This window comes from Somniosus microcephalus, chromosome 5 (genome assembly GCF_052327205.1).
Source record: "Somniosus microcephalus isolate GS21.2 chromosome 5, FLI_Smic_1.0, whole genome shotgun sequence".
Taxonomy (NCBI): Eukaryota; Metazoa; Chordata; class Chondrichthyes; order Squaliformes; family Somniosidae; genus Somniosus; species Somniosus microcephalus.
In genome coordinates, this window is record NC_140991.1 from 89,500,474 (window position 1) to 89,522,585 (window position 22,112).

The 22,112-nt window shown below is 42.5% G+C and overlaps 1 protein-coding gene across 4 annotated transcripts in view; it reads right to left on the bottom strand.

Annotated features, from left to right (window-relative positions):
* The window catches only part of krit1 (KRIT1 ankyrin repeat containing), a 61,718-nt gene that overhangs the window by 28,197 nt on the left and 11,409 nt on the right, over positions 1-22,112 (bottom strand). For all 4 annotated transcript variants that reach the window (XM_085987968.1, XM_085987972.1, XM_085987969.1 and 1 more), the window contains 8 exons: positions 18,344-18,503; positions 15,565-15,657; positions 13,828-13,957; positions 7,670-7,913; positions 6,262-6,377; positions 4,623-4,766; positions 3,358-3,514; positions 211-318 (listed from right to left, as the gene is read on the bottom strand). In XM_085987968.1, the coding sequence (XP_085844094.1) occupies positions 211-318; positions 3,358-3,514; positions 4,623-4,766; positions 6,262-6,377; positions 7,670-7,913; positions 13,828-13,957; positions 15,565-15,657; positions 18,344-18,503 (1,152 nt within the window). The remainder of the gene's footprint in view (positions 1-210; positions 319-3,357; positions 3,515-4,622; positions 4,767-6,261; positions 6,378-7,669; positions 7,914-13,827; positions 13,958-15,564; positions 15,658-18,343; positions 18,504-22,112) is intronic.

Below are 22,112 nucleotides of genomic sequence, written 5' to 3' on the forward strand. Positions count from 1 at the left end.
ACAGTGTAATGAACAAAACACGGTACATGCAATAAATATCACATACACACAAGCACAGAAAACTAAAAATACATATTTTGGTGATTCAACTCAGAACGCTCAAATCCTTTAAATATCTACACAACACTGATGAAAAGCATAGCTCCTTATCTGGGGGTTTGTGTCCTTTAATTAAAAAAGCCTCACTGGTTGAAGAGAAAATGAACTTACTGGCTTATTCAGTGCATCATTAAGGAGTTGTGCTGTTGCTTCCCAGTCATTCTGTTTGTTCTCTTTACAGACCTGCAATGATGTCCTTCCTTGTTGATCCACAATATGCTGGAATAGTTCGCAAGCATAAAATAATTCACCACGACATGCAAAGTATTGTATGATGCAATATTTCTACGCATTATTAAAATTTGATTCTCACAAACCGTTTCTTGACTGGAAATGCATGTGTGTCCAACTATTGCAAAGCTGGATAGTTTTAATGCATGTAGCTGAACCTTGATGGCAGCTTTGACAGCAGCTTTATTTTTTTAACAGAATCACAGAAGACGACCATTATGCCTGTGCAGATGCTAGTGCTTTCAAATGGGGCCAAGTCCGGTTCAGCAAAAACAGAAACTTCTGGAAATACACAGGCCAACTAGTAGCTGTAAGAGAGGATGATGAAAAAAAAAATACATACTCCAGTCAGTTGGAGAAATTAATGGGTGAATGACCTGCAAATAGTTTTATAGAAAACTGCTAGATGATATTAAAGGTCTCAGTAAGGCAATGAAGAGATTAAAAGAACACCCAAAGCTAAAATGATGAAAAGTCTTAGAGACCCACACAAGGAAAAATACAAAAGGACAGAGCAAGCGGAGAAAGAAAACCTGCAGATGCAAGAGGTCTGAAATGAAAATGTAAAGTGCTGGAAACTTGCAGTAGGTCTGGCAGTCCTGAAAAAAGGAAAAACAGCCCAACACCCTGGTTGCAGATCTTCTCCTGACCAGTAATGCCAACCCCACCATCTCATAAATCATGCGACAAACTCTTACAAATCATGAGATTTGGTAAGAAATCATGAGTTGCTATTTTTTTTCCTGACCCGACCCCTCTCTGGCCTTTGCCCCCGGACAGGAAACGCATTCGGCTCTCATTAACCGATTACTGACATAAAGCTCTCTTGCTGCAGCTCAATAAAAAAAGGTTTCCAGTAATAGGAACCCAATACTGCAGAATCATAGCATGCCTCAGGTCCATCATTTCACACACACCCCTCAGGTCCATCGTTTCACACACACCCCTCAGGTCCATCATTTTACACACACACCTCAGGTCCATCGTTTCACACACACCCCTCAGGTCCATCATTTTACACACACACCTCAGGTCCATCATTTCACACACACACCTCAGATCCATCATTTCACACACACACCTCAGATCCATCATTTTACACACACACACCTCAGATCCATCATTTCACACACACACACACACCTCAGATCCATCATTACACACGCGCACGCGCACACGCACACCCCCCTCCCTCAGGTCCATAATTTCACACACACACACACACACACACCTTAGATCCATCATTTCACACACACACACACACCTCGGATCCATCATTTCACACACACACACCTCAGATCCATCATTTCACACACACACACACACTCAGATCCATCATTTCACACACACCTCAGATCCATCATTTCACACACACACACCTCAGGTCCATCATTTCACACACACACACCTCAGGTCCATCATTTCACGCACACCCCTCAGATCCACCATTTCACACACACACACCTCAGATCCATCATTTCACACACACACACCTCAGATCCATCATTTCACACACACACACCTCAGGTCCATCATTTCACGCACACCCCTCAGATCCATCATTTCACACACACACACACACCTCAGGTCCATCATTTCACACACACACACCTCAGATCCATCATTTCACACACACACACCTCAGATCCATCATTTCACACACACACACCTCAGGTCCATCATTTCACGCACACACCTCAGGTCCATCATTTCACACACACACACCTCAGATCCATCATTTCACACACACACACCCCTCAGATCCATCATTTCACACACACACACACCCCTCAGATCCATCATTTCACACACACCTCAGGTCCATCATTTCACACACACACACCTCAGATCCATCATTTCACACACACACCCCTCAGATCCATCATTTCACACACACCTCAGGTCCATCATTTCACACACACCCCTCAGATCCATCATTTCACACACACACACCTCAGATCCATCATTTCACACACACACACCTCAGATCCATCATTTCTCTCACACACACACCTCAGATCCATCATTTCACACACACACACCTCAGATCCATCATTTCACACACACACACCCCTCAGATCCATCATTTCACACACACCCCTCAGATCCATCATTTCACACACACCTCAGGTCCATCATTTCACACACACACACACCTCAGGTCCATCATTTCACACACACACACACCTCAGATCCATCATTTCACACACACACCTCAGGTCCATCATTTCACACACACCCCTCAGGTCCATCATTTTACACACACACACCTCAGATCCATCATTTCACACACACACCTCAGATCCATCATTTCACACACACACCTCAGATCCATCATTTCACACACACACCTCAGATCCATCATTTCACACACACACCCCTCAGGTGCATCATTTCACACACACACACCTCAGATCCATCATTTTACACACACACACCTCAGATCCATCATTTTACGCACACCCCTCAGGTCCATCATTTCACACACACCCCTCAGGTCCATCATTTTACACACACACACACCTCAGGTCCATCATTTCGCACACACACACCTCGGATCCATCATTTCACACACACACACCTCAGATCCATCATTTCACACACACACACCTCAGATCCATCATTTCTCTCACACCTCAGATCCATCATTTCACACACACACCTTAGACCCATCATTTCACACACACATCTCAGCTCCATCATTTCACACACACACCTCAGATCCATCATTTCACACACCCACACACACCCACGGGTTATTGAGATCCTTTTCAGCTCTGGCACAGTCTTGGATGTAAGGTTGCAAAACATGCAAGAATTTTTGAAAGTAGCAATGAGAAAATATCAACTAGCATTCATAAAACTGGTGTTATTTTTAATAGCAACAAATGACGATGTTCTGATCAGTATGGAAAATCTGCTTCAAAACAATAAAAAGGCATAAACACAATCAAGTATCAAGGTTTCAAACTCCAGTTTATATGAGGATTTGAACAGGAAGATGCTAAGAAATCATCTGAACCGTACCCGATCAATCTCCGGATGCTGCAGTAGAAGCTGCACAATCTCTGCACGTCCTCCACCGGCTGCAAAATGAAGTGGGGAGCTGAGCTGTCCATTTAGAAGGTTAGGATTACACTTTCCCTTTTCTAATAAGAACCGGGTAGCTTCAACCTTTCCATACCTACAAAGCAAATTGTGGGTGGAAGAAAAATGCAAAAAAATAATGAAACATGTATTTATATTCGATTACTTTCACTTTACAGGCTTGAATACAATTTTGGTCTCATACTAAAATCTTCTCCATATTTGAGAAAAATGGTTTATGTAAATGTGAAAAATGCTTTGTTGAGTGGTTATAATTTGCATTACTCTTAGTACTTGAACATTGAAGCAGAGATGGTTAATTTTTAAGAACAGGCAAGATAGGTGGTTGAAGGAAAGGACTGTTGAAGGCATCTGGCAACAGGGTGGGCACATGGAAGCTGAACATCAACACCGACTAATTGGGTCGAACGTCTTGTTTCTGTGATGTAATTCTATGTCTATAAGTATCTTGTATGCAACATGTAGTAAATTAGAAGACATCAATGAAAAGTTTAATTTTTTTTTTTTTTTTAAGTCATCTAATAAAAAAGTTCAAGTGTAATTTCATCTTGAAATCAATTGTTTGTTGGTAGCCAAATCTGGTTGATCATTCAAGAGTTTGTTAGCCCAAGTCACGTGATCCTGAACTTATTCTTCAAAGTTAGGAACCACTAAATGGTAAAAATATAACACACTTCATTTGCTTACATAGAAACTAAATTAAACACTTTCCTGTGGTCTCCATAGGTGGATATTGGGGCAAATGTTAAGTTTTCATTAAGGCAAAAATCAGATGGGTAATTGTACTTGCAGCATATGAAAGTTAATAGCTTAAAAAACACTTTGGTAACCCGAGACAACCAGACTACTTTAAATTTCTATAACTGGTCTAGTTTAAATGCAGTAAAAAAAAGTAAATGTTTGTAATACAAGCAGGATTGGTAATCTTTTATGGTAGAGTCAATGTGCAGCATCAAAAGCTGTGACATGAACATGGGTCCAGGCCGATGATGAACCCCTTAAACGTACTACTATGGAGAAACCATGCACTGCACAAGTAAGAGAAATAAAAATCAGTGATACACTATATTCATGGCTTTACCTATGCCAACAACTAGATTTAGATAGCATCATTTAACATGCTTTAGTGATGGAAAATGATTTTAAAAATTACTATTAGTTTATATTGAAACCAAACAACTTACCAACAAGCGTAATGAATAGGAGCCCAGTGATCACTGTCCAATTGATTAACTGAAAAGCCACTATCGAGAAGCTTGCTCAGTAACTGTGTATCACCTTCACAAGCACTGCGATGCAGGGGGAAATCATCCACCCACTGCCGCTCCCTAAAGCATGAGAAATCAAATTCATTTTAATGCCTTTTCAAAACGAAATGGTCACTAGAAATGTATACAATTCAAATCTACTATTTTTCCCAATAATTTATACATCAGTAAATGTTTCTTTTCAACCTTTGTAACTTTTCTCCACTTAAAAGAAAGAACTGGTATATGTATAGAACACCTTTCATGTCCTCAGGATGTCCCAAAATGCTTCACAGCCAATGAAATTATTTTGAATTGTCATTATTGTAATGTCGGCAAATGCAACAGCTAAGTTGTGCACAGCAAGGTCCCAAAAATAGCAATGAGATAAATTACCAGATACAGGAAACTTTCTTTTATCCGGCACGGACGGGACCGACGTGGTGCCGGTTCATCAAAAATTCTGGATAACTGAACGCTATAGTAAAAGATACGGAGCTGAGAGCTCCGTATAAAGCAACAAACCCTGTTGCTTAGCAACAGGTTCAAAACAATGGCCACAAGTTGCAAGCGTCTCTGTAGCTTAGCAACAGCTGCAGCCACACCCTTGCACAGCAACACATGGAGCAAGGCAAGTAATAAAAGTTACCTGAACCTACTCCTGAATTTTGCCGGTTAACCGACATTTCCGGTTATTTAGGGGCCGGTTAATCAAAAGTTTCCTGTAATCTGTTTTAGCGGTGTTGGTTGAGGGATAAATGTTGGCCATAACACCAGGAGAAATCCCCAACTCTTTTTCAAATAGTGCCACAGGATCTTTTACATCCATCTTAATAATGGGGTAAATAGGGCCTCAGTTTTACATCTCATCTGAAAGATGCCACCTCCAACAAATGCAGCACTCCCTCAGTTATGTGCTCGTTAAAATAATGGATCTTTAGTCCATCTCTTCACATGCCTCGTCCACTCTTAAATTGGCCAGTGGAACATACAAGTGTAGTATAACTTGATCTACACCACAATTTTCCTTTCCTCAGTAACAACTAGCTTACCTTAACTCTGTCTCTCCCTATAATACCAACAACTTGTCCCCTCCTGGTCACTCTACCAACATTTCATGCCAGCTAGTGTAAATTACAGCTCACTGATTTCCAGAAAATGGATTCTAATATGTTTCGGGTCATGCCATGCACAAAAGGGGATGTTTAACAAGTCAGTTAGCCAATGCTACCAGATACTGAATGTACAATAAATTATTTTTACATTCACATAAAAAAGTTTTATTTCAATTCCAAATGATAAAAGTTCAGTACAGATGTTGCAACAAAATTTCATCCACACATCCCACTTTTTATTAAAACTATAGTTGAGCAAAGTATTGCCACCGACAAGTTGCAGATATCGATCTTGGTTTTGTGCTGCGTGTCTAATAGTTGAAGCTCAGATGTGCTTGTTGGCTTTTAAATGTCAATGCGAACAATAATCAATGTTAAAAGAGGACGTCGACCTACGTCCCAAACATGTTTACTGCGATGTAAGATATTCAATAGAAATTTAGCACTGCTTCTATACTTACTTGTCCTCCATGATGCTGCTCATGCTACGCTGCCATTTTTCATGTTTTGGAATCTGTATCTTGGAATAATCAGGAGCTCCCAAACCAAAGTATGGGTTTATAACCACTTTATCTACCTATAAGCAGAATCATCAAAGATAAAGGTAATTAACATATTAGCCACCTCTCACACACAATGACTGAAAACAATTTCAAAAAGTAGTCAAATGCAGCTTCAGAAATGTGATATTTTTACAGTTCCTGTTATTTCATATCAGTAATAAGTAAAATTGACATTAAAAATATCTTGAAGAAGTGTATTCTTGTGCTTCTTTGCATTTACAACCCTGACTGATTACTGAATGAGGAAGGATTTTTGCAATTCTTGATGTGTTTTAACACTACAAAACTCACCCATTCATTATTTCTAGTTATTTTATATTAACTTCTAAAATGTTGCCTGTAACTCAAGTGAAATAAACTAGTTAAAATGCGGATGGTAAGTACTGGTTCTTGCATCCAGTTTCATCTTCTGGAAACTGGAGTGCTTCCCATTTCGAGTGCAATTTTGTTTGCAAATGACCATATTATCTGTTCAAACACAAAACAGAAAACGCTGCAAAAACACAGATCAGTCAGCTGCTATGGAGACAAGAAACAAGTCAAAATTTCAGGCAGGGCCCTTCTTCAGAACTGAAAAATAAAAGAGAAGCAAGCATTTAAAAAAAAAAAATTAGGGGGAGGAGAAAAGAACATGCTCTAAATATAGAAAGGACATGAATCAGTTGAAAGACCTGCAACCTACTTAAAAGAAAAGCAGGAATATTAAATCATGTAAAAGTTCATCTCCATCAGGTAATAGAGAAAAGCATTAGAGAAATACAAGACTGCTAAAAAAACAAAGGTCATGCAAATAGCTACAGCAACAGGAGGCTCAGCCAGAGCAAATGGGAATATAAACCCCTCAAGGCTAGGCAAATCAGATTGCTGGCTTGCAAGAAAACCAGTAACCGTGAAAGCCCTTCCTAGTTTGTACAGTGTCACTATGGTAAGTTCAGATAGGATATCAAAATTTACCAGCATGGAAGCCTTTGGTTACTTTTATCTCTCTTTGTGGGAAATAATTATGCAATGTACACAAAACACAACAGATACGTTCTCTTCAGCATAACTATCAAAGAAATTTTTCATAAAGCCGCAACATAACATGTTATGTGAAGTGTTGTTATGCTTTTCAAGAAACCTGCACATACTTTCTGGTTTCTAACTGGACTCAGCTGAATGAGAAAGAAACTAAATTGTTCATGGTGACCTACTTCAGAAGCCAGTGTAGACACAATATCAAGCTTATGTCAGAATGACTGAAACATGGCGGTTACCACTACATTTTTTAACAGTAGATTTAGATTATAGTGTTTTGAGGTCCTACCCTATTTGTGTACTGTAGGTCTGATCCAAAAAGAGGATTGTAGATACAGAGGTCAGCTTTCTCCAGCGCCAACATTTTGCTTTTTATTTCTAGAGCGGTGTAGCCCACATGCAATGTATTTTCAGACTGATCCATTTCGTTGATGTAAGCAGGGTTTGCAACACAAGATTTGATTCTGTCAAGAGGAGATGGCCTAAAAAGACCTGGAATTGCATGGGAGATGGTGTGCTGCTCTGCCAACCACCTGTAAAGATATTAGGAAGAGATTTAAAAGAGAAAACAATCTTTTAAGTAAACTATTTTCAACAGGGTTTTTTTTCCAATCTATCCCTTTTCTCACCCCCAAGAGCATATACTCCTGCTGTGGTACAGTTCCACAAATGCCAAGCACCCTCTGGTACCTTGCCCAAGTGTCTATTATTCATATGTGAGCCTTAGCAATGTATGTTGGTAAGCGTGTCACAGCCAAGACCAATCCTAATCCTGTCTTCACTCAAATGGATAAATTCAGCTAAAATTACTTGAGTGGAATCCCTAGACGATATTCCCCTCTCTAACCCAGGGGGCTGAAAACATTTCTAGTGGCTCTATCACCACCCCAATTAAGATCAGCTAGCTCACAACTTGGGAGATACCAAACAAAGTGGAGTTGCAAGGTGGGGGGTGGGGGGCGTGGCTGGTGAAGAATACAAGAAAGTGGTTCAAGATGGCCTTTCTCTGTGATCGAGACTATGGGAGTAGAGAGGACACGTGAGATGGCGAGATAGAAGCAGTGGTCATGACTATGCGTACCAATTATGTTACTAGACTAATAATCCAGTGGCCTGGACTAATAATCCAGCAAATGCAAGTTCAAATCCCACCATGGCAGTTTGAGAATTTGAATTCAGTTTTAAAAATCTAGAAATAAAAAGCTAGTATAAGTAAAAGTGAACATGACTTGTAAAATCCAACTGGTTCACTAATGTCCTTTAGGAAAGGGAACCTGCCGTCCTTACCTGGTCTTGCCGATATGTGACTCCAGCCCGAGAGGGGGACAGGGGAGCGAGAGGAACAAATGGGGGCAGGAACTAATGGGGGAGAAGAGAGAACACAGTCACACTCCCTGTCGAGCAGGGTGTGGAGAGAAAAAGAGAGACAGAGAGAAGCAGTATTGCAGGTGCTGGCACCTCTATCTATGCTGGAAGCACAAGGGACTGTTGCCATGAGGGCTGAGCAGGCTCACATTTTCTTTTTTAAATTTGTTCTTGTATATGGGCAACATCAAAACCATATTTACTATTCTTCTCTAGCTGCCCGGAGGTGGGTCTTCTCCCTGAACTGCTGCCATCCTTCTGGTGATAGTGCCCACACAGTTATTTTAGGTAAGGAATGTCAGGAATCTGACCCAGCAATGATGAAGGAACAGCAATTTATGTCCAAGTCAGGATGGCACCGACTTGGAGGGGAAGTTGGAGGTGATGGTATTCCCACAACATTGCTGCTCTTCTTCGAGGTGATAGAAATCACAGGAGAATGAGGTGGTGAGTTGCTGCAGTGCATCCTGTAGATCTTACGTATTGCACCCACAGTACCAGTGCTGGAGGGGACAGATATTGGGTTACAAATTGAGTAGCGCCCACTTCGCCGGGGCGCTAAAAGTAGCGTCCCCGTGTCAGAAATTGAGTGGTTGCGCCCCAAGAGGGAAGCGAGGCGCTACTAGAAGCGCCCCGCATCCCTCTTGGGGCGCTGTGAGTCAGTATTGCGGCGTTATGTGCCGCAGCGTGTGGCGCTGCGGCACATCGCGCCGCGGTATTGCAGGCCTTCCTCCCCTTCTTAAAGGGGAGGGGCCTTGTGCAGCACGACTTGGGGCCCAGCTGGGCCCCCGGCGATCGGGAGTGCAGGCAAAAGAGCCCGGCACTCAAGAGAAGTGCCGGGCTCTTGGAGCGCAGCCAGCACTCTGCGGGAGTGGGGGGGGAGCGTTTCAGGAGGTCTGGGACGGGAGCGCAGGCAGGTGCTGGCAGGCGGCCAGCAACAAAAATGGCCGCCCCGCACCTTGCCTTTATATTGCGTCTCCCCGGCCGCAGGTACGCCCCCCTGACCCCGTTGGATATAGCAAGTCGGGGCGCTCCCAAAGATCGTGGCTGGGGCGTGAGCGGGGCGCTGCGCACGCCAATGACATCACCACCAGCGGCATAGCGCCACAGGGCACTACCGGTTAACGCCACCACTACCCGCTGAATTTTGTGGGAGGCGTGGGCAGTGCCGCGCCAGGGTGCTAGTTGCGTTGCGTCCCGTTAGCGCCCTCTTAAGGTGCTAACGGGAGGCACAACCAACTGAATTTTTCCCCCATTGACTTTAGCGGCAGTGGTACCAATCAAATGAACTGCTCTGCCTTCGATGGTATTGAGCTTGTGTTGTTGTGGCTTGCACCCATCCAGGTGAGTGGTGAGTGTTCCATCACAACCCTGACCTGAGCCTTGTAGAAGGTGGAGAAGCTTTGAGGGGCCAGGATGCAAGCCAATTGTCACAGAGTACCCGGCCTCTGTTCTACTCTTGTAGTGAAAGTGTTACAATGACTTCTGGTGAATGATAATCCCCAGGATATTGATGGTGGGGGATTTGGCGATGGCAGTGCTCTTGAAGGTCAAGGGTACTTGGCTGGGCTTTCTTTTGTTCAAGATGACCATTACCTGGTACTTATGTGGCACAAATGTTACTTGCTGCTTGTCAGCCCCAAGTCTGTTGTAGGCTGGTGTGGACTGCTTCAATTATCAGAGGAATTGTGAATGCAGCTAAACATTGGGGAATCATCAGCGAAAAGCTAGTGGGGGAATCTAGAACTAGGGGGCACAGTTTTAGAATAAGGAGTCGCCCATTTAAAACGGAGATGAGGAGGAATTTCTTCTCTGAGGGTCGTGAGTCTGTGGAATTCTCTGCCCCAGAGAGCTGTGGAGGCTGGGTCATTCAATATATTTAAGGTGGAGATAGACAGATTTATGAACGATAAGGAAGTCAAGGGTTATGGGGAGCAAGCAGGGAAGTGGAGTTGAGGCCAAGATCAGATCAGCCATGATCTTATTGAATGGCGGAGCAGGCTCGAGGGGCCAAATGGCCTACTCCTGCTCCTATTTCTTATGTTCATATGTATAGCCCCACTGCTGACCTTATGATGGAGGGAAAGTCATTGGCCAAGCAGTTGAAGGAGGTTGGGCCGAGGAAGCTTTCCAGAGAAACTCTTGCAGCGCTGTCCTGGGGCTGTGATAACTGGCCTCTGACAACCATAACCATCTTTCTTTGCATCAGGAATGACTCCAGCCATTGAAAGGTATTCCCCTTGAACTGCATTGACCTCAGTTTTGCTGGGGCTCCTTGGTTCCATATTCGGGCACAGTCTTGAAGTCAAAGACAGATACTTTCATCTCTTCTCTGGCATTCAGCTCTTGCATCCATGTATGGATCAAGGCTGTGATGAGGTCTGGAGCCAAGTAATTCTGGCAGAACCCAAACTGAGCATCAGTGAGCAAATTATTGGCGAATAGGTGTTACCTGAAGATACTATTGATGACTCCTTCCATCTCTTTCCTGATGACTGGGAGGAGGCAGATACGGAGGTAATTGGCAGAGTTAGATTTATCCAGTTTTTTATGGAATGGATAGGCCTGGGCAATTTTCCATATCGTCAGGTAGATGCCAGTGTTACATCTAAACTGGAACAGCTTGGCTAGGCGAGCGGCTTGGTCTGATGCACAGGTCTTCAGCACCACACCTGGGATGTTGTCAGGACCCATAGCCTTTGCTGTGTACCTGATAGTCAGCGATTTCTGAATGTCACATGGAGTGAACTGAGTCAGCTGGACATTAGAATAATGGTTGATCCACAAGACAAGGCTGAGTAGTATCGTCCACTCATCACTTTTGACTGAAGATTCTTGCAAACACTCATGTGCTGGACTACACCAAGGTTGAGGATGTGAATGTTCAAGGAACCTCCTCCTCCTGTTAGTTGCATGCTTGTCCACCACCATTCTCGACAGGATGTGTTAAGAGTTCGAGCTTTGCTCTGATCCATTGACTGTGGAACTGTTCAGCTGTGTCTATAGCCTGCTGTTTTTGATGTTTAGTGTGCAGGTAGCCCTCTGTAGTAGGTTCAGTAAGCTCCTTGAGGAATACCTGGAGGTGCTCCCGGCATGCCCTTCTACGCTCTGCAATGAGCATTATAAAATAGCATATTCTTTGCTGCACCATGAGCAACATCTCAGGAGAACCATTAGTATTCCTTTTCTTCTTAGGCAGTCCCTTGGAACCGAGGTTGACTTAAGTATTCCAATGGGATGATAGCGGACAAAAATTATAAATGGGCCAGATTTTGCTGAAGCGGTGAGTGCCCCATTAGTTAGACCTACAATTAACATTTAGGTTTAAAAAAAATTTGCCCATAAAGTTGCTGGAAGTGCAAGCTGATAACGGCGCAGCAAGGGTAACAGGGTATCTGGGACCTTGGTGAACAACAGGACAAACAGTTTATCGCCAAACAGATTAAAGGATTGCGAAATAAACAGAGCAAGGACTGAGGAGGGTGAATTCGAGCGGGTGAATTCAATGTCAAATCAGGTACAGAAAGAGAAATAAAGAGAGGCAAACAAAGATTGGATTAAGAAAGAGAAAAGAGACAAAGTAAGAATTTTTTTTTATTTTTTTTTTAAATTTGGCATTGTTTAAAATCTCCTAAAACAATTCACAACCTGAAGAACTGAGGCGCCACACTTATAATTGTTTACATTCTGGGCAAGAGAGGATGATTGGCAGTCACTAACTTATCACATCATTAAAAGGGTACTTACGCTGGACTTAACTTTCTGTGGCGAGTTTAATGGGCATTAATGTGCAAGCGCTAGATGCCGTTATCGCGAAGTTAATGGCGGGGCGGTGCAACTTGTGGCGAGTTTCAATTTATAGGGTATCTCTTCCTCGCTGCAAGTTGCTGACCAATTTATACATTAAGAACGGCGTGCGTCGTTCAGACGCTGTTATTTTTTCAGCAAAATCTGGCCCAATATAGATATTTTACAAATTTGTAACGGTTCTACCCTTTGAAATCTCACATGAACCATCTATAGCTAATAAAAAAATTAAGTGGTAGAATCTGGATTCATGCCCATTATCTTCTACGTACTGAGCTCCTGATCTCAGCCGTGCAGCTACGACTTGATCGGGGTAGAGGCCAGGTACGGGAAGAGAGGGAGGTAAATATTAGAGGGAGAGTTACCAAGGGCTGCTCTTACACATTTCTTATTCACAGTTTCAGGATAGCACCGACAAAGGTCAACTGGTTAGGGATTGCAAAACATTATGGCCCAGAAATTCGGGTTGGGGGCTTCCCGCGGGTGCAAGCCCCCGATCTGCACTTACCTTGCGCGCCGGCCGTGGAGCTGTGGGCCCCGTGGAATTCCAATCCGGGGCCTGGTCCAGCTGCCAGCGCGCAGTGCTTGCGTATCCCAGGGGCGCAGTTAGTTCGATGCGTCCCCATGGATCACGTGGGCCATGGGCAGCCAATCGGAGCAGAGAATGCTCCATTCATAAGTCTGACAGGAAGTGCTGTCAAGACTTATAAATACTACGGCCCCAAAATAACACTAAACCTTCAAATAATTTTTTTTTTTAAATCACATTTTTTAAATAAACTATAAATTACATGAAATAACTATTTTAAACAATAATTTAAATTTTTGAAAAAAATAATTTTATATTCTAACGGGGCTAAAAATAAACTTACCTTGCTTTATAAAAATATAATAAACCTGTGGGAAAAAATGTTTTAATTTTAATTAATTCACCACTTACCTTGTAAAAAGCAGGCCGTACACCTGCTTTTTCTATTTCTAAATTCTGCAGGCTTACCCTCCCGGAGAAACCTATAAAAAAAAACTAAGTTTGATGCGCACGCATTCGACCTCTGAACCTCTTCGTTCAGAGGAACGGAAGTGCCGGTTTCCCGCGCATGCAGGAAACCAGCACTTCCATCAGGCCTACGGGTGAGTACCCCGTGCGTACCTGAATTTCTGGGCCTATATATTATTTTCACTAATTTTGATCCCAATTTTTGGAAATAGCTCCTTGTGTACATTTAAAGCAATGCTACAGAACAGCAAATGCTGAAAAATTGTAAACTTTCTTACTTGTCCAAGGCAATCAGCATTTTTGCACTGAGTGTAGAAAAATGAGTGCTGGATTCACTGCACACACGCATAATATCCTGGAAGCAGTAAAAACTTGGTGCTCCAAGGCAATAGGATATCTTGCTGTTGTCTGCAAATGGTAGAATCACTAGTTAAATTAAATAGTGTAAGAATTGTCACTTTACTCAGCCTATTCATGCGCAACATGATCAATACATGTGATTGTTATGAAGAAAAAGATGTTCAATCCATCTAACAATGCATATTAACATGATTTTTAACTGCGGAAGGATTATCTTTGAAACTAGAACTGAATTTTAAACTATAAACAGATTTTATAACCATCACTACCCAATACAAAGAAAGATCTTTATTGTCACATGCCATAGTAAACATAGCTATCAAATTAAATGAACATTGTACTTATACAATTGAGGGTACTAAGCCACCCTCATACAATGAGCAACATTGCAAAGTGCTCTTTGCCGACTCCCACCACTTCCAAGAATTTCCATCAGAAGTTTTTTTTTAAAATTTGTTTATGGGATGTGGGCATCACTGGCAAGGCCAGCGTTTATTGCCCATCCCTAATTGCCCTTGAGAAGGTGGTGGGGAGCCGCCATCGTGAACCGCTGTAGTCCGTGTGGTGAAAGTACTCCCACAGTGCTGTTAGGGAGGGAGTTCCAGGATTTTGACCCAGCGATGGGGAATGTCTTGCCCCAATATGAACAGGGGCACCAAATGCCACATTAATGACAGGAAAACATGCAACGCATTTCCTGTCATTGTAATGCTGGAGACTAGGAATACCAGTGCATACAGAATTGCTACAATGGATGGAGGGAGCCTGGGAAATTATAAAATTGAAAATAAATTCTTCTTCAGCTGACCATTCTCTGTTGCTGTGGGTACCCATGGCCTGCAGCAACCATTTTCTTCCTTCTCCTGAGATGGGTTCCTTCATGCAGGTAAGAATCCTGCTGGGAGCTTGCCAAAATTATTCAAAATGAAACTGACCACAGAAAATGGACCAGGTTTCAGGTAGGGGTAGACCATTGGTACTATAACCTTTCTTGCTCTGAGGTATGGCATAACCTGAACAATGTCAGCTGAAATTTTCCTGTAACTGCTCCCAAAACCACAGCTTTGAAAGGAAACGTGCCCCTTGTGTTTGATTTCTCAACCATGTCCTTTACTGATCTTTCTTTTTTAAAAAGAAAACTGAGCCCAGTTTCTTAGTGCCAACTCATTACAAATTGCCTCTCAAAACATAGTTAATTAGCTCTATATATCTTACTAAATTTATCATACAAATGGAGTGTCAAATCCTTATCTCAACTCTGACCACAGACATGCAATTCTGTGGCCATCAATATAAGACAGTCACCAAGAAATCAAATAGGGAATTCAGAACTAACTTCTTTAACCAGAGAGTGGTGGAATGTATAGATGATTTTAAGGGGAAGCTGGATAAGCATATGAGGGAGAAGGGAATAGAGGGTTATGCTGATAGAATCAGATGAGGAAAGATCTGAGGAGTCTCGAGTGGAGCATAAATGCTGGCATTGACTGGTTGGGCCAAATGCCCTGTTTCTGTGCTGTATATTCTATGTAATTCAGGTGTGCATTAATAGTGTCACTTAGATAATTGTGACATGCTGTTTCATTGTTTCTAAGGGTTTATAATTAAACACATTAAAAATGGACTTTGACATTGTAGCATTACAACTTTCTTACCTTTAACTGCTGCTGGCACAACATAAAGTGCAGCTGCTCTGCAAACATTTTCCCCGTGACCAGAGAATTCTTTTATCAGCACCACTCGTTTACCTTAGAAAAAAGCACAATCATTTAACAAGAATGAGTCAGATGCACATCAATCTATAGCTTATTAATAATTTTATATCTGCTTTCACTTTCTGTTGTCACATTATTTTCACACTTTGTGTCAACTTTTGCTTATTACAAACTGGTCATGGTATAACTCCACTATTTGGCCACTTGGCAGCATTGTGCCCAGTCTATGAACATCCTCAAAGAGCCTTTTTGAAAAATGTCAGCCTCTATTGCTTAGCCTTCTCAAGGCTGAGATCGATAGATTTTTTGACTCCAGAGGAATCAAGGGATATGGGGATCGGGCAGGAAAGTGGAGTTGAGGTCGACGATCAGCCATGATCTTATTGAATGGTGGAGCAGGCTCGAGGGGCCGTATGGCCTACTCCTGCTTCTAATTCTTATGTTCTTCCTCTTCCACTATGTTAACACTTTCAACTTTATAGTATATTTAAACAGGGTATGGGGAAAGGGCAGATGAATGGGAAAAAGGTATAGCTCTTTCAAAGAACTGGTACAGGCAAGATGAGCCAAATGATTTCCTTCTGTGCTGTAAAATTGATGATTCTATGAACTAACCAGTGCAATTTTGGTAACCAGCCTTCAAAACAACACTGAAGTGTTGGAAAGTATTCAGAGAAAGGATGATTGTAGGAAACGGAGTATAAGTTTTAAGCAGAAAGTTGAAGAGCTGAACTTGTTTTCAGTGGAGAAAGATGACTGATAGGAGACATAAACCAGGCCTTTAAAATTCTGACAGATTATGAGCAGGAGTTGAGAACACAAATTTTACATGTAACAAGACTCAGCTTGTCCCAAGGGTTCAGCTGATAAAGTCAGTGTGTAACTAAGCCATGCTGACCACAAGTTCACTGCTATATGCTGAATCAACTGACCTCAGCCAGCACAATGATAGAACTGCTATATTTGGCCTTAGTGTCTGTGGGCTAAGGAGGGAAAACAAATCAACTAGGGTTCCTGCTCCCAACTGCTATTTGTTAAACCCTGCTGGAAAGTACGCCTTTGTGGAGATCAAGTGAAAACAGGATTGAGTTCAAAAGGCTTGCTGACACTCACCGTCTAGGCTAACACACAAGGAAAGGCCACTTGGCCATTTACTGGAGGCCACTTACAGGACAGTACACTAAAAGTCAACTGTTTCAAAGGAGGAAGAGGAACAAAGAAAACAGTGAAAAGGTAATGTGCTCAAGCAAGACTAGAGAACAGAATTTTATTGTTTCAATAGAGGCCTTAAAGTCCAACATCAGGAGAGAAAGGAAATTGGAAGGCCAAACATCTCATGCTGCTCTTGTGGACCTGTTCATGTCCAGTTGTACAGCAGCACTAGCAGAGGGCTAGGAGCAAATTGTCAGCTTGTGTTCTGTACTGCACAATTAAGAGAAGGGAAAACACAAAATACTTCTTCCAGTTTTACATTAATAAATCAAGTCATTAACTGTAATATCTTGGAGTCATACAACACAGGAGGCAACCATTCAGCCCATCGTACCTGTGCCCGCTCTTTGAAAGAGCTATCCAATTAGTCCCACTCCCCTACTCTTTCCCCATAGTCCTGTAAATGTTTTCCCTTCAAGTATTTATCCAATTCCCTTTTGAAAGTTACTATTGAATCTGCTTCCACCACCCTTTCAGGCAGTGCATTCCAGATTACAACAACTCACTGCATAAAAAAAGTCATCTCACTTCTGGTTCTTTTCCCAATCACTTTAAATCTGCGTCCCCTGATTACCGACCCTTCTGCCACTGGAAACAGTTTCTCCTTATTTACTCTTTTCAAAATCCTTCATTATTTTGAACACCTCAATCAAATCTTCTCCTCCGAGCAGAGAAAGTTAAGAGAACAACCCCAGCTTCTCCTGTCTCTCCACATAACTGAAGTCTCTTATCCCTGATGCCATTTTAGTAAATCTCTGCTGCAACCTCTCGAAGATCTTGACATCCTTCCTAAAGTGTGGTGCTCAGAATTGAACACAATACTCCAGCTGAGGCCTAACCAATGTGTTTTATAAAGGTTTAGCATAACTTCCTTGCTTTTGTACTCTATACCTCTTAAAAAAAAAAGATATAGGACCCTTGGCTTTATTAAGAACAACTTGTCCTACCACCTTCAAAGACTTGTGTACGTACACCCCCAGGTCTCTGTTCCTGCACCCCTTTAAAATTGTACCATTTAGTTTATATTGCCTCTCCTCATTCTTCCTACCAAAATGCATCACTTCACACGTCTCTGTGCTAAATTTCATCGGTCATGTGTCTGTTCATTTCACCAGTTTGTCTATGTGCTCCTGAAATCTGTTACTATCGTCCTCACTGTTTGCTTCTTTTCTGAGTTTTGTGCCAATGAAACTATGCCCTGCATACTTAAATCGTGTTGATTCTTTCCAAATTGGTGCAATAAAACAAAGTTCATTTCAATTCCTCTCCAAAACTTGAAAGCACAAAATCAGCAGCAGTAACATAAACATGAATTGTTGGTGCAAATAATCTTTGACATAATGACGTAATTAAAACAATATCTTCAATATGGTGAGCAACAAAATTCTAGTGTCATTCATTACATAAAAGCCACTACTGAATCTTTACAATCGGTGACACCAAACTACATATGAACACAAACAAAATCTCTCACGTCAAAGTATAATAAATTGCACTTTTGTTCTACCTTTGACTCCTTGGTTGTTCGGAGATGTCAGTTTGGTGGCTTCAACTACAAAGTCAAGAATGTCCTGCCCTTTATTTTCATCCCTCTTCAGTTTTGTTTGTAACAAAACTTTCTTCCTCTTTTTTTCCTTGCCTTCATTTTGCAACTCTAGCAGCAGAATCTTGACAAAAACAAGTACATGAAGTGTGATACAAAAGGTGGTATGTCACAATAGAGTACAATGTATGATATACTAATTTAATAAACATGAATAATGAGATGTTACTTATTTTGAAACTCCTTCTCTCCAAATGAAACATCACTTACAAAGGAGTAGGGCTGGATGAAACTTGTAAAGGGAAAAAAATGTGGCTGATTTCTGTGTGATCCAGAGAAAAGGTTCTGATGTTAATTGGTTTCTTTCTTGCTGCTCACAGTACACACTCCAGGTTTAATATTGGTCTCTGGTGGCTGTCTCCCCAAGCTATTAGAATAGATATGACAGTCTGGGATGCATCACAGTCATATCAGATATATTGTTTTTCAGAAGCATTTCTTGATGTATTTCAGCTTACAAATTATCCTATTCAGTTTGGACAGCTTAACGCTTCGATTGGATACAAATAGACTGAACTGGATCTATATTCTCTGGCATTTAGAAGAATGAGAGGTAATCTCATTGAAACGTATAAAATTCTTAGAGGGATTGTCAGGGTGGATGCGGAGAGGCTGTTTCCCCTGGCTGGAGAGTCTAGAACTAGGAGGTCACAGTCTCAGGATAAGGGACCGGCCACTTAGAACTGAGATGAAGAGAAATTTCTTCACTCAGAGGGTTGTGAATCTTTGGCATTCTCTATCCTAGAGGGCTGTGGTTGCTCAGCCATTGAATATACTCAAGACAGAGATCGATAGATTTTTGGGCACCAAGTGAATCAAGAGATATGGGGATAGGGCAGGAAAGTGGAGTTGATGTAAAGTTCAGCCATGATCTTGTTGAATGGCAGAGCAGGCTCGACAAGCTGTAAGGCCTACTCCTGCTCATATTTATTTCTTATTCTACAACTTGAGTTGGGTCTTCATTAATGCCAAATACATTCACAAGCTTGATTTAGAAGAATTTCCTGGTGTGCAAAATTTTTCTCGGTAAAGAAGCAGGGGCTTAGGACAGGAGTCTCGATACCAGCACAGCGTGGGCCAAGTGGCCAGGATTGAAAATGACTTAGATGTATGCATAGATGACAAAGACCAAGAGAGGCCACACATCTCAGCATCTTCTACTACCCATCCTTCCCAGCTATCCTGACCTGGCGTCTTGTTTGCTCTGCAAGTCTGCTCCTATCCTTGTTTTCTGTCTCTCTTGCTTTGCCTTAAACAATAGTACCATTGTGGGGAATGCTGAAGTCAAATTCAAGAACAAAGGTTCCATTAATATTAATAGCTGTTTGCATTCAGCATCACCTTTCCTACCTTAGCACATCACGTGAGAAATTTTGCAAGCAATGTAGAATGCTTTGAAAAATTCATCAGGACTATACAAGTTGTTTTGGTCTGTAAACAAACTTGTTTTAATTGAAACTACAGTAAATTGCTTTTAAACTGAAACAAGCCTGTTTAATATTGGCACGTACCTAGGTTATTATACATTATATGTGCAACATTAAACTTGTTCAGCATTTTTGTTACAATTAAGGAGGGTGGCTGTTTCATAAGATCACAAAATAATTACGGATGAGGAAAGGCATTCAGCCCATCTTAATTCATCCATCCAGAAAGATTCCAAGGTTCCACACTCCATTGCAGAATCCAATTGTTTCTCATATACTTACAGGGTTTTTGCCTGCACCCTTCTATTTGGAGGTCTATTCCATACATTGATCACTCAGTGTGAACAAAAATTTCTTGATATCAGTCCTAAATTTACTTTTTACTAGGTTGAACCATGTCTCCTTGTACTATTCTTGCATTTTAATTTGAAGAAATATTCCAAATTGACCTTTTCCATTCTCTTAACCGTCATATATACCTTCATAAGATCATCTTCCTGGCTGAAAAGCCCAAGCTTCTCCAGTCTTTCTTCAGAATGCAAAGCTTTGATACAGGGGATCAGCCTCCTGGTTCTTCTCTGCAATGCATCCAGTACTTGAATATCTCAAGTCATAATTGGTTTAGAGTTATGTTCTCTCATTTATAACTTGACTAGCTGGGGAGCCCCGCGTTGCGAGGGCAATTTTGGGGCGCGAGGGCAATTTTGGGGCGTTTGGTCTCCCTGCCCCTGTGTGTCCCCCCTCTCCCTGTCATGTCCTCTCCCTGTCCTATCCCTCCCTCCCCTCCCTCTCTCCCTCCCTCCCTCCCTCCCCTCTCTCCCTCCCTCCCTCCCCTCCCCCCTGTCCCTCTCTCCGGCCCCTCCCCCTGCCTAGCGCCTGAGGTCCGGTGCCGTTGCTGAGGTCCCCCGCGTATCGCACGGCTGATGGACGGCCGCTGCGTGCGGGCGGGCGGCGCATGCGCGGTGAGTGCGGGCGGCGCATGCGCGGTCAGTGCGAGCGGCCCGCGGGAGCCGGCAAGGCCGTTAGCGAGCGGGAAACTTCGGGCGGCGTGCCCGCGCTCCGTCCGCGACACCCGAGAGGGGGAAGTAGAGAGAGACAGAGAGGGAAGAGGAGAAGGAGAGAGAGGGAAGAGGAGAAGGAGAGAGAGAGAGGGAAGAAAGAGGGAGAGAGAGAGAGAAATTTTTTCAGCTTCAGGCCCCGAGTCCCCCCTGCGCGAGGGTGAGGAGGAGGGGGGGGGGGGGTTGCTAAACACAATATAAAACTCAAATAAATTGTTAATTAATTGCCTAACACATAATTGAAATATTTACCTTAGTTCCCTAACACACAGAAAGTGTGGGGGAAAAAATCGTGGAAAATCAAGATGGCGGCCACTCACCTCGGTTCAGAAGGATAAGGCCTGCCCACACACGCACCGATTGGTCGACCGGTCAGGTCACCGAAGCGTAGGATTGGTCAATCGTCGAGTCACTCGACATTCAACTGTAGGAAGACCTCGACGTCACACGGCCGCTAATGAGATGCTAATGAGCGGAACGCTGAACGTTTTTGGGATACCGCGGGCGGGATTTTTGTCCGGCCGAAACGTAAATACGCCTATGACCGGTCCGGAATCGCAAGCTTTCTTTTGAGGCGACGCGCGCGTCGGTACGCTCTGTAACTTCCAAACGTATAGAGACCAGGCGGACAGACAGACAGACAGAAGAGCCGCTTTATATATATAGACTAGCTGGGGAGCCCCGCGTTGCAGGCGGACAGACAGACAGACAGACAGAAGAGCCGCTTTATATATATAGATAAAGGATAATGTCACATCTGTCTACCTATCAAGTACATTCCTTCACCCACCCACCCCACAAAAAAAAAATCAGTAATGAATATGATAACAGGGATTCAAAGCTGATTTTTTAGGAAAGGGTGATTGGAAAGAGTCAGTCAGTGTTAGTACTATAAAATGTAAAATGACCATCAGTATATACACAGACACAGGTATTTATTTTTCCCTCATCCACAGTGCCTTTGTGGTCCAACTTATATATTGCATAAAAGCACATATGCAGACTGGTGAAGAGCTGCGAGTAAAGTTGCATTCACATGCATAGAACAGGTCTAGAGATTTGAAGGGAATAGACAAGACCTACCAGGTATTGAGTGTAATGTCTAACTATATGTTGAAAAGATCTTTACCAAGTAGATAGATCAGTGATACACTCATATACATCATCAACATGATCTCAAAAGTGCTG